Genomic DNA, 12711 nt, shown 5'->3' on the forward strand with positions numbered 1-12711 from the left:
TAATAGGGACCTGCCTTGGCCTTTGAGATGGTTTTGGTATTATATAGGAAATGGTATTTGTATCCCAGGGATGCCCGAAGGTTCTGTTTCTTGTGGTCCCTGCAGGATGAATCTGCTTCGGAATAATAGCTGCCTCTCCAAGATGAAGAACTCTATGGCTTCCATGTCTCAGCAGCTCAAAGCCAAATTGGACTTCTTTAAAACCAGCATCCAGATTGACCTGGAGAAGTACAGTGAGCAAACTGAGTTTGGGATCAGTGAGTGTACTCTCTGCAATCCGTGTGGAGAGACCATTCTTGTCTTTTTTTTTTTTTCCCCCTCTTCCTGAGGTTTCTTTTGCTTCTTATAATTGAGTTGTTTGTGTCTATTTTGGTTTTGTGGTGTTTTCATTTTGTTTTTCTTTTTTTCCCCTACATTTTTTTTTTCCAGCATCAGATAAGCTGCTGCTGGCCTGGAGGGAAATGGAACAGGCTGTGGAGCTCTGTGGGCGGGTAGGAGACTCATTTTATTTTTTTAAAGATTTTATTTATTTATTTGTCAGAGAGAGAGAGAGAGCACAAGCAGGGGGAGAAGCAGGCTCCCTGCTGAGCAGGAAGCCCAATGTGGAACTCGATCCCAGGGCCCTGGGATCATGACCTGAGCTGAAGGCAGACACTTAACCAACTGAGCCACCCAGGTGTCCCAGGAGACTCATTTTAGATCCCTGTTCTTACCGGAGCGGGGGGCGGGGGGGGCGGAGGGAAGGGGGGTGAGGCTTCTTACTACCGTTTCTCACTCTCTCCTCAAACACTGGATCGATTTGTATGTCCGAAATCAGGTTGTCCTTGTCATGCTGTCTGACCTTAACTAGGCCTTGCTAGGAAGAGGCCAGGGCGGTAGCCAGTAAAGGGGGCCTTACAATGGCAGATGGAGGAGCGCCCCCAGACCTGGTGCAGACTTGAGTAAGGAGCAAAATGTGAAGCATCCTTGCAGGCAGCCCAGACCTCTTCCTCTTAGAAAGGGTCTCGGATGAATGATCGACACTGCATCCTGCCAGGGGTTTTGCCTGGTTTTGCTGAGACACTAAATCCACAGGAAAGAAAAAGTCTGAGCATAAAGTAGTAGGATAGCATAAATCAAATACCACTGAAAAGCGTGAATTGTGAGGTAAGGGAAGTATGGCTTTAGTAAACCCCACACAAATTGAAGACTGAAGCCTCCAAGGCCTTTTCTGTACTTTTCGCCATTTTCTGCTGTGAACTTGGGTAGGGACCTTCACCTCTGTGTCTTAACATCAGTTTCTATGAATCAATACTGACTTAAAGGTGGGTATTACGTAGATAATGCCTCCCCTAGCCACAGAGACAGTCCCACCTTGCCCTCACACACAAAAGCTGTGAAACAGAGGAGTCTGGGCCTCCCACGTGGGATGGACAAAGTAAGGGAAGAGAAAGGGATGCATGTTGGGCATCTTCTCTATGCCAGGCACCCTGCCGGGTACTTTACATGCTGTATCTTATCTAACCCCTAAAGTGGCCCCTTTAGAAGCCTGTTTCATGGTTCCATGAAACATTCCCCAATCAAGACAATGCCAGTCTTGCTTCTAAAAGTCAGGAAACTACAGCTCAGGGGTTAGGTGATTTGCCCATGGGTCACACAGCTAGAAAGTGATAGACCTGGGCTCCAGACCCAGGCCATCTGACTCCAAAGTCTGTATCCCTTCTAGCCAATCTTTCGAGGGTCTTCAGTGCATTTGGAGGGTGTTCCCCCCAAATCTCACGCCTCAGAAGGCTCTTATTACGTCAGTTGACATTAGCACAGCTTTTTCATTAGGAGAATGAAGTGAAGCACCTGGTGGAGCGGATGATGGCGCTGCAGACTGACATAGTGGACCTGCAGAGGAGCCCAATGGGGCGGAAGCAGGGGGGCACACTGGACGACCTGTGAGTAGCAGCCGGGCAGCAGGCCAACCCGCAGACGCCCCAGACAAGCTTCTGCACAGGTGTTGCGATCATCCAAGGGTTCGAGTGCGTTTATTATGGCAGCTCTGTGAGACCATTCTGTGGAGCATGACCCCCTGGTGAAGCATCTTGGCATGTTCCAGGGGAGTTCCAGAGATGAGCAAGGGACGATCAGCGGCGAGCAGAACTGTCTGACCTCACAGAGTTGTGAAGGTCAATTCAGATGATTCAGATAGAGCATGAGTTCGTAAACTTACAGGCTGTGATGGAAGCAGCCTTCACCACAGTATCAGACGTCACTGTTCGTGCAGCCCGGCCTGATCCAGGCGTGGTTCGAAGAGCAGAAAGTACAACAGAGAAGGAGCCTGCCAGGTCTTGAGAGTTTGAACCCAGAAACTGTTCATTTGAGTCTTTATCAGGAATTTGGCCTTGGCTCTAGGAGGTGATAAGGTGTCCCGGCAACACCGTCCTACCCGAAGGGAATCACGTGGAGCTCCCAGGGGGCAGGTGGGAGGAAAGCAGGCGAGCTGCATCAGACTCACAGGAGCTCTGGCTCGAGCTCAGCTGGGTCCTCTAATGCCTTTACTAGGGTTCTCAGGACCAGCAGCTCAAATACCAGAAATCTGATGATCCAGATTCTATATTTTCTTTCTTTTTTTTTTTTAAGATTTTATTTATTTATTTGAGAGAGAGAATGAGATAGAGAGAGCATGAGGGGGGGGAGGGTCAGAGGGAGAAGCAGACTCCCTGCCGAGCAGGAAGCCCGATGCGGGACTCGATCCCGGGACTCCAGGATCATGACCTGAGCCGAAGGCAGTCGCTTAACCAACTGAGCCACCCAGGTGCCCCGGATTCTATATTTTCTTCAATTATTTAACCCTTTATTCTCTTTCGTTTTCAAATGAAAGTCACCTCTGAAAATGTCAGCCAGTTTCACTGTGTGGAGGCCAGAAAGGGATAGGAGATTGCCTTGCCCCTGGGCTTGAGTTTTCAAGGGCTTAGGCCCAGTGATGGTACTGGGGTCGTTACTGCAGAAGCTGCGTGGAGAGGAAATTCCGAGGGACAGAGGAGAAACGCGCTTCCTTGAGACTTTCATTAAACCTTAGAGATGGTTCAGGTTTGATGACGAGGGCCATCATTACCTTCTTGTAGGCATCACCTATGATGTCTCCAGGGGTAATACTTTTCCCCAATCAAGACAATGCCAGTCTTGCTTCTAAAAGTCAGTAATTGTACTGGCAGAAATTAGCTAACTAGTGTTTCAGATGTGCTTATTTGATCTCACATCTTGACAGAGCTTCTCCTTCGTATGTTTCAGAGAAGAGCAGGCGAGGGAGCTTTACAGGAGACTTCGGGAAAAACCCAGAGGTATGTCGGGCTTTCTGTGTGTGGCGGGGGCCTTGTTTTGTCAGTGTGTGGTGTAGGCGCTCTCTGTCAGCTGCCTTGAGGAACTGTGCGTCTCCGTCCCTCTCTCCAGACCAGCGAACGGATGGCGACAGTCAGGAGATGGTCCGGCTGCTCCTCCAGGCCATCCAAGGCTTTGAGAAGAAAGTGCGAGTGATTTACACGCAGCTCAGGTATACGCCCTGACTTCCCTTCCCGAGGGTGGAGTTCGGAGAAGCAGCGAGGCCACACGTGAGGTCATTTTCTTAGTCCCCTCTGACTTGCTTAGCCTGGAGAAAATTTATCTGCAGCTGCTGTTGGATTCATAATTCCCAGGGATTATGTTCTCCTGCTTTTTCCAACCCCAGTGCCACTGGAGCTTGTCCCGCTTACTCTTTACAGTAAAACTGTGGTTTGCAAGCAGAAGGCCCTGGAATTGTTGCCCAAAGTGGAAGAGGTGGTGAGTTTAATGAACGAAGATGAGAAGACTGTTGTGCGGCTTCAGGAGAAGCGGCAGAAGGAGCTCTGGAATCTCCTGAAGATCGCTTGTGTGAGTGAGCCCCACGGCCAGGCCCTCAGCCCTCAGCCCGCCAGCTTCTCGGGGCCTTTCCACCTCTGTGCTGCTGTCACCACCCTCCAAGGGAGACCACAGAGCCACGGACCAAGCACTCAGCTGCCGCCACTGCGTTCCCATTGCCCTCCTCCAGGACCGGGCGTGGGCGGGAGGGGCGGAGTCAGACCTGCGCCAGGTGTTCTTACTTCTGCCTGCATGCGTTTCCTGTGGCTACTGTAGTGAGGTACCACCACAGAGTTACTCCGTCACGGTTCTGGAGGCCGGATGTCTGAAACCAAGGTGTTGGCGGGGCTGGGCTCCCTCTGCAAGCTCTAGGGGAGAATCCCTCCTTGCTTCTTCCAGCTTCTGGTGGCCCCAGGCATTCCTTGGCTTGTGGCCGCATCACTCCAGTGTCTGCCTGTGTCTTCACAAGGCCTTCTTCTCTGTGCCTGTCTCCTCGGTGTCTCGTATAAGTACCCTTGCCATTGGATGGGTCCCCTCTCGGGGAGATCCTGATCTCCTCTCAGGATCCTTAACTGCATCTGTGAAGACCCTTTTTCCACTAAGCTCACATTCCCAGTTTCCTGGAGTTAGGACATGGTGGATCTTTTGGGGGGACCTTCATGCAGTCCACTACAGGGCATGTCTGCATGACCTGGTTGATCCTCATCCGGGTCTGCACTGCTTAGTATTGTCACCTGCACTTTCTTGCCCACTGTCTTACTGTAGATTTTATTTATTCACTTGGAGAGAGACAGAGTGTGCACAAGCTGGGGGGCGGGGGGCGGCAGGCAGAGGGAGAAGCAGACGCCCCGCTGAGCTGGGAGCCCGACACAGGACTCAGTCCCAGGACCTGGAGATCATGACCTGAGCCGAAGGCAGATGCTTAACCATCTGAGCCACACAGGCTTCCCGCCGCCCCCCCCCCCGCCCCCCCGTCTTACTGTAGCTGAGATTTTGCTGCATGTTGCTCAGAGAGAAAACAGGACACGAAAAAGAGCCTAAGACAGAGAGGGAGAAGAGCCAGGTAAAGGCCATGGAAGCCAGAGCTGAAGGGAAAGAGACCACACTGTGCAGGCTGCAGAGAGCTTGCCTGGGATGAAGAGCGATTAAGTCACTGATAGTGTTAAAGAGCAAAGAGGAGAATGGGAAGATAGTTGCCTAAGGTGGAAGCAGGATGCAAGGGTGTTGTTTTTAAGATCATGGACTGGAGCAGATTTGTAGGCCAAGCAGAAGGAGACAGTGTACTGGGAGATTCACAGAATCAAAGAGGCAAGAGACAGTTGAGTCTCTAAGTCCTGAGAACAATGGGGTATCAGCATGATGATGAGCATGCATGGCCTTGGGAAGGGGTGGGTGACATTTCCTCCTGTAAGAAAGGAAGAAAAGAAAAAAGGAGAGAAGATTGAGGAAGGAGAGGGAAGTTGAGGTATTCCCAGGGATGGCCTGAGCCACCATCTGCATTCATGTGACATTTATTGAGCACTGACCATGTGCCCAGGAGCCTAGGAATGTGATGAAAACTGGAGGTAAAGGAGGAAAGAAGCATGGTGCCCAACCCAGGAGCTCATAATCTGGTGAGGGGCAGGGAAGTGAATTTGAATTTGGGGGCAGGAAGTGTTAATCAGCAGCTTTAGTGCTAGAAGCTGAGCTGTAGCATGAATGCAAAGAGCTACGGCCGCTTCAATCTTGGAGGGGAGGGAAGCACAGGGAACGTTCACAAGGAGGTGTTGCTTCAGCTGAAGAATGAGTAGGAGTTAGGTGGATAGGTGGAGATGACCTTCAGGAGCGAAGACTTTGCTCTGTCAGAGGCCCAGGACTTTGGCTGGAAAGAGTGGGTGTGTTCTGGGTGCTACACGCAGAGTGTTGGGGGGGGGGGAAGGGTGTCCTGTGGGATGAACTGGGGAGGCAGGCGAGGGCCATGCTTACACAGGCCACACTTTGTTTTGAAGGCACAGAAAACACCACAGAATTTGTTTTTATCTTCCATGTTGCAGGAAGTTAAGCATGGGAATGGTTTGATCACATCTTGGTTTTGGAGAAATCCCTCATGGCAGCTGGAGAAGGGATTTGAGGCTTGGACAGACCTTGCCCCCGAGAGGGGCTGGAGTCGCAGAGCCCTGGCTGCACAGGACAGGACAGTGGGAGGGCTGCCCTCCTGCCACACTCGCAGGCCCAGGCAGAGGGGAGGAGGAGGATGGCTGGGTCTCTCCATGGGTGATGAGCATCAGGGCAAAAGGGGGGGGGGGGGGGCCTGACTGGTTAAAGCTGGACCTTGATGTTCAGCTGGAAGGAGGGATGTGGAACCAGGGTGGGTCCCCCAGCTTGCGAGGCTGAGTGGGATTGAAGTCACATGGGCTGCGGCAAGCACAGGAGCCCAGTCCGCGAGAAGATGGCGAGGCCAACAGAAGAGCGCTTGGCTGGGGCCGTGGAAAGGGGAGGGGCATGAGGTGCCGAGAAGGTTGACAGTGGGTCATGTCCGCGGGCGGCAGGCACCTGGAGCCCGAGCCACTGGTTTAACCTCTTGACTGAGGTGGAGTGGCTGCGGCAGCCAGCGGGCCGCTGGGGGCGGTCAGAACATCTTGGTTTTCTTCTCGGCCGTCCCACAGATGATGCGGTTCACAGAAGGCCACTTACAAGCTTTTTGTGTGTCTCAAGTCTTCTGCTTGGAAAAGCGAAACCATCTCTGTCTTAATTTCCTTGTTAGAGTTTGTTAAGCAAACTAGTGAATAAAGCCTATGAATACAGGTACTCAAATCTCCCTAATTTAGAATCTTTTATCAAAAAGTACACCTATAGGGCGCCTGGGTGGCTCAGTTGGTTAAGCGACTGCCTTCGGCTCAGGTCATGATCCTGGAGTCCCGGGATCGAGTCCCGCATCGGGCTCCCTGCTCGGCGGGGAGCCTGCTTCTCCCTCTGACCCTCCCCCATCTCGTTCTCTCTCTCTCTGTCTCATTCTCTCTCTCAAATAAATAAATAAAATCTTTAAAAAAAAAAAAAAGTACACCTATAGCATCTGCCTTCGGCTCAGGGTCCTGGGATCGAGCCCCACTTCTGGCTCCCTGCTCAGCGGGGAGCCTGCTTCTCCCTCTCCCTCTCCCTCTGCCTGCTGCTCTCCCCGTGCTTGTGCCATGTCTCTCTCTCTCTCCCTCTGTCAAATAAATAAAATCTTAAAAAAAAAAAAAAAAGTACACCTATAGACACAAATTTTCCAAGCCAAAATGCAAACTGTGGTCATGAGTAGGGATGTTGACTAAAAATTTGTAGGAATAGCCAATGTCCTGGTCTTGTGACCAATTGTTTCATGAGAAAATACCATGGTGTGAATACAAAATTGGGATTGTCCCTTTCTCCCAAATTCTATTGACTTTCTTTTGGTTTTGTCCTTTAGAGCAAAGTCCGTGGTCCTGTCAGCGGAAGCCCAGACAGCATGAATGCTTCTCGCCTCAGTCACTCAGGTCAGCTGTTGTCTCAGCCTTCTGCTGCCCCCAACAGCTTACCCGAAGCCGTCAAGAAAAGGTGGGTCACTGTTCAGTGCCAGGCGTGACAGCCATGGGCGCATCGGGAGGTCATGGGAATGGAAATGCATGTTTATCATTGAGAGATCATTTCATCTGTCTAGTGATTTCGTGCATGTTTTTCTTTGTGTTGGTTCATATGCTCTGCAGATGTGGTATTTTACTCTCCAAGTCCCTTGTAACTTGCTGGCTAAGTACTTTTCTGGTCTGGGGGTTGGATTACGAATTGCTTGATGAGGACATCGAAAGTGCTAGTCCCGTCAGCCATCACCTGTTGTTGAAAACCAGATTCCCCACAGGGCATGCCCTGTTGGCCACGCCTCGGTCATCTTGCCTCATCCTTCTCACCCCCCACCACTCTGAGTTACCAAGCTGCGGTTTTCCTCCTCCTGCCTGTCCTCACCCCCCACTCCTCCCTAGCTTTCCCCCTCCTGTTGCCTGGGCCACTGCCACCGAGGTGGGGAGCAGAGCGTCTCCGCCTTTTCTGTAAGGCGTTTCACCTCCCTGCTTCCTGTCTAGTACCGCCTCCAAGCCCTTTCTGGTCAAATGAGTCTTCACAGAATACGAGTGGATCAAGTTATTTTCTTGGCCAGTAACTAGTAGTGGCTTCCCACTCCCCTAGAGGATCCATGCTGAGCCTTTTCAGACATTTGAGGCCACCTCGGAGCCACTCTCCGAGGCTGATCTCTCCAGGCTGATCCCCTATTCCCGTACAAACTCCTGGCCTCGCCCAGTGGTTCGGAAAGTCTGATCCAGACCAGCAACAACAGCAGCATCTGGGCACTTGTTAGAGATGCAGATGCTGAATCAGCTGCTCAGGGGTGGGCCCAGCAGGTAGCTTTTCAGAAGCCTGGGCTGGTTGCTGATGCACACTGAAGTTCCAGAACCTCTGGCCAGTGTCCTGCCCTGGGTGGTCCTCCTACCTGCAGGACACATCTGTTTCCCCCTCCTCCAGTGCCCTGACCACTCACACACACAGAGCTCTCTCTTCTTAGACCACCGGGGGCGGGAGGGGGGGGTTGTTTTCTAGTTCAGCCCCACGAAGTTTCTTCACCACCTTCTCTGTGTTGGGCCTTAGGCACTGGCGATGGTTAAAATCATTCCCGTGACCCAGTCTTCAGACATAGAAAATAGATTAATGAGGGGCGCCTGGGTGGCTCAGTCGTTAAGCGTCTGCCTTCGGCTCAGGTCATGATCCCAGGGTCCTGGGAGAAGCCTGCTTCTCCCTCTCCCACTCCCCCTGCTTATGTTCCCCCTCTCACTGTCTCTCTCTCTCTGTCAAACAAATAAAATCTTTAAAAAAAAAATTGATTGCCTAGGGCAGGTGGAGGGGGGATGGGAAAGGGCTAATAATGGGTACAAACAAGGTTTCTTTTTAGATGATGAAAATGTTTTAAAACTAGATTGTAAAAATTGTGTAATTCTGTAAGTATACTAAAACTATCTAATTATACAGTTTAAATGGGTGAACTTTAGGGTCTGTAAATTATATCTCAGTAAAGCTGTTTTAAAAATCCTGTTCCTGTGCTTGGGGAGTTCATAGCCTCTGCTGTTGTGGAACTTAATCATACATGGCCTTAGATTCTTAACTCTGCCCAACCTGCGGTGAGCTTGAGGACGGTAACCGGGTCCTGTGCCTCTTCCATTGCCCTCTGGAGCTGGCACTGAGCCTTCACACTAGTTAGTAGCCACGCGGAAGGGGCTGAGCAAACATGTGGTCTGTGTTCCTTCCATCAGAGCATCGTGTTTTGCAAGGTGAGCAGAGTTCCAGGGCACTGTCTTCCTGGATTGGGCATAGTCCCTCCAGTGATACCCTGGAAGCTTTAGAAAAGTCGTCCCGGGAGAGGTTGTCTGTCCATGTCATGAGGCTGAGGTTGGACTAGGACAGCGGCTTGTTGTACTCTCCCCTCTCTCCCCACAGCGGTTCTTGAAAGGACATGTGCATTTCTTATCCTAGAAGAGAGAGAGTGAATTAAATCAAATCAGCTCCTAGAACTTGCTTTTTCACAGATCTCAAGAACTGTGGACATGGTGAAATTACTTGGTCCATATAATTTTTTTTTCTATTTCAAAAATTGGGAAACAGGTGATTTGTGAAATATCTTCAGATTTTGGCAATTTGGAGAGAATTAAATTCAACTATCTAGTTAAGTCAGAAAGCGCTCATTTACTTCTAACTTTTCTATTAAAAAGAGAGGTCGGAGGGGGAGACGAACCATGAGAGACTATGGACTCTGAGAAACAAACTGGGGGTTCTAGAGGGGAGGGGGTGGGGGGATGGGTTAGCCTGGTGATGGGTATTAAAGAGGGCAAGTTCTGCATGGAGCACTGGGTGTTATACGCGAACAATGAATCATGGATCACTACATCAAAAACTAATGATGTAACGTATGGTGATTAACATAACATAAAAAAAGACATTAGGTAAAAACTAATGAGATCTGAATAAAGTAAGAACTTAAGTGAAAAAAAGAAAAAGATCTTTTTCACAGTGTGAAATGGTAATGCTTATTTATGGCTGGGTATGGGCTTCTGAAAAGTGCTTAACGAGATGAATGAGATTACTAGTCAGGACATGGTGCTTTAAGACACTCAGCATCAAAGTAATTGTAATTTAATTTTTAAAATCTTGTCAAAGGCTCTGTAGCATATTATCTCTGAAAAATCACGCGGAGCATTTTCTAACACTGTGATCCTTTCCTTTAGTGAAGAACTGGTGGCTGAAGCACATACTCTCTGCACCCAGCTAGAAAATGCAATGCAAGACACCATCAAAGAACAGGACCAGAGTTTGAGGGTAATGGGCTGTGTGAATCCCAGCTATACCATGTCCGTCCTTTCCACGGCAAACCAGAAAAAGAAAACGGAAAGGCAATCCAGCATGTCCTCCTTCTCAGTATATGCTTATGCTTTTCTAGTACATATTATTATTATTCATAGCAGTAGGTAGTACTCGTTGAAGGGAAGCTAAGCTGACGAAAAGTGAGTCAAGACACAGGTACATTTTAAGGCAAAGCTTACCTTGCTGAGAGGACCCTAAGTCATTCCTCAGATTTTAAAAGGCCCTTTCCTGCCAAGACAGTGACCTGCCAATCTCCCCCTAACTTCTCAGTTGTCAGAGGAATCAGACGGGATACCACTACTAATTGTAATCACTTCTTATTTATTCGAGTGTCCGTCTCTGGTTTGGGGCTTTCTCTGTTCTTCGTCGCTGTTCGTCCTCCTCCTGACAAGGGTGTATGTGGAGCATTTCACTGCTGAGTTGCACTTCTGCCAGAGGAAAAGGAAGTCTTATCAGGCCATTTCGTCTGGTAGGGTTGGAAATGGGTAGCTGAGGTTAGCTCTTGGTACCACCTACCCACAGCGAGCATAAACAAGTGCTGTGAGCCACAGGTCATACTAAAACTTCCCGTCTAGTTTCCATAGTCACAGCATCTGAGGGACTTCATGCTAGGCCAAAGGAAAGTTCGTGTACGGTTTTGAAAATGTAGCTTTAGCCCAAGAGTGGCCTAAAATAACAAGACTGCTATGAATGAGAGGATTTAAATTTCCTTCTGAACTGTACTGGTCGCCTCCTGAGGAAGACAAACAACCTGAGGTGTATTGGTGGCCACTGTATTTTTAACGTGCCTGTTGACTTTCAGTCTCTAGACTGGAGCTGGTTACAGACGGAAGAAGAGGAGCAGAATAGCCTGGAACAGGCCTCTTGACTGTGTGGGTGGCCTTGACCTGAGGGGGCTGCCTGGCCTGAGGTCCTCCCACGGTGGCCCCTGCTCTAATGACGTCCCAGAAGTCTTCGGCACCCAAAGATCTTGTCACTTCCCCACGAGTTGAGACATTGGCCACGGGCCAGGGGTGTGGCCCTCCGTGGGCACTACCAGCAACTTGTCAGCACACTGGAAGTCCTCCATCACAGAGGCTCAGCGAACACTGATGCCAGGCACGAGCTGCTTCCTCTGCTCTCAAAAAGTGCTCAAGGTACTTGCCCCACAGACCACTGGACAAATGTCTAACGGGACTCTTTCAGGACACAGTGTGAAGGACACTCGATGTCAGCCTATCCTCTCCCGACCTTCTGATCTCCAGAGGCCCTGATCCACCTGTCCTCACAGCTAGTGTTTCATCTGGATTCGGAACCAAACCGACTTTTAAATCATAGACTTGCCTGGCCCCATCCTTTCTCTTCCTCTTTTCATTTCACTGCTGCTAAAATTTCCCTTTTACCGACGACTTTGGTGGTTGTGCCCCCTCGGCAAGGTTGTAGGTGAACACTAGCCCTCCCTGCCACAGCCCTTTCAGCCACAGAGTGACTCGCGAGAGCTAGTGCAGACGAGCCGCTTCCTTCCTTCGGGCCCCAGAGACCACCTGGGAGTGAGTCATCGTGGGGAAGAAGGAAAGAAGAAAAGCGTACCTGTCAGCCCCACGTCTGCCGGCCGCCGTGCCCACACCTGAACTTGCTCAGACACAGTTGTGTGGGGCCGGTGACGGGACGGGGGTCCCCTGCTTCTCATATCATCTAGCAGTATTATTAAATTGATTTATTTAAAAAATAGTTTCTATATTTTGTAACGTAACTCAAACATTTGTACTGGGTTCCACAATCTATTTTTACAATATTTATGGTTAGGACTTAGGAACTCGAAAACCAACTTAATGGAAGATGTCATGAAATTGAATAGCACATGGATCAAATGGTGCCGTGTAGCCCTAGCACTGCTTCTTTGACATTTCACCAAACTTCTGTATATTAAAGCAGGAAAGTAAGACGAGTTCAGATGAGCACAAATAGGCGAGTTTGGTCAGAGAAGGAAGTTGGAATAGAAGAGTTTCACAAACTGGCTTCCATGGAAACAGTACAACGGGTTTCATGGTCAAGTAAGTTTAGGAAATGCTTCATGCTTTAATTGTCTCTTGGAGATTCACATTGTACACTGGCCTATTAAAGTTTCTGAGAGTCCTGTGATAATAAACTGCCTTAACTGTGTAAATCTGTTTACCGAACACGGACAATAGAGCCTTTCCCCCCACCATGTGAGTGTAACATTTATTAACATCCCAAAGAGCTGGAGTTGGATACAGCATGATTTTGGAAACACTGATGAGAGGAGCATAGTGGGAAATCATACCACAAAGACAGGCTGGGATGGGGCCAGATTGGGGAGGGAATAAATGTTGGGCTAAGGGTTATGGGCTTATTTATAGGCACTCGGGAGTCACTGAAGAATTTTGAACAAGAAAATGACATCACCAAAGCAATGGTTTAAAAAGACTAATGTAACTGGGATATGCTAATTGATTTTTTAAAAAGTGAAAACTC

The 12711-nt window shown here is 49.5% G+C and overlaps 1 protein-coding gene across 1 annotated transcript in view; it reads left to right on the top strand.

The window, feature by feature from the left end:
* IKBKB (inhibitor of nuclear factor kappa B kinase subunit beta) overlaps window positions 1-12414 on the top strand; it is a 61689-nt gene extending 49275 nt beyond the window's left edge. The window contains exons 14-22 of the mRNA XM_021681596.1: window positions 106-257; window positions 430-491; window positions 1813-1922; window positions 3259-3308; window positions 3418-3517; window positions 3726-3873; window positions 7268-7395; window positions 10101-10191; window positions 11039-12414. Coding sequence (XP_021537271.1) covers window positions 106-257; window positions 430-491; window positions 1813-1922; window positions 3259-3308; window positions 3418-3517; window positions 3726-3873; window positions 7268-7395; window positions 10101-10191; window positions 11039-11104 — 907 coding nt within the window. The 3' untranslated portion in view covers window positions 11105-12414. The remainder of the gene's footprint in view (window positions 1-105; window positions 258-429; window positions 492-1812; window positions 1923-3258; window positions 3309-3417; window positions 3518-3725; window positions 3874-7267; window positions 7396-10100; window positions 10192-11038) is intronic.
* Window positions 12415-12711: the final 297 nt, after the last annotated feature.

Source organism: Neomonachus schauinslandi, chromosome 2 (genome assembly GCF_002201575.2).
Source record: "Neomonachus schauinslandi chromosome 2, ASM220157v2, whole genome shotgun sequence".
NCBI lineage: Eukaryota > Metazoa > Chordata > Mammalia > Carnivora > Phocidae > Neomonachus > Neomonachus schauinslandi.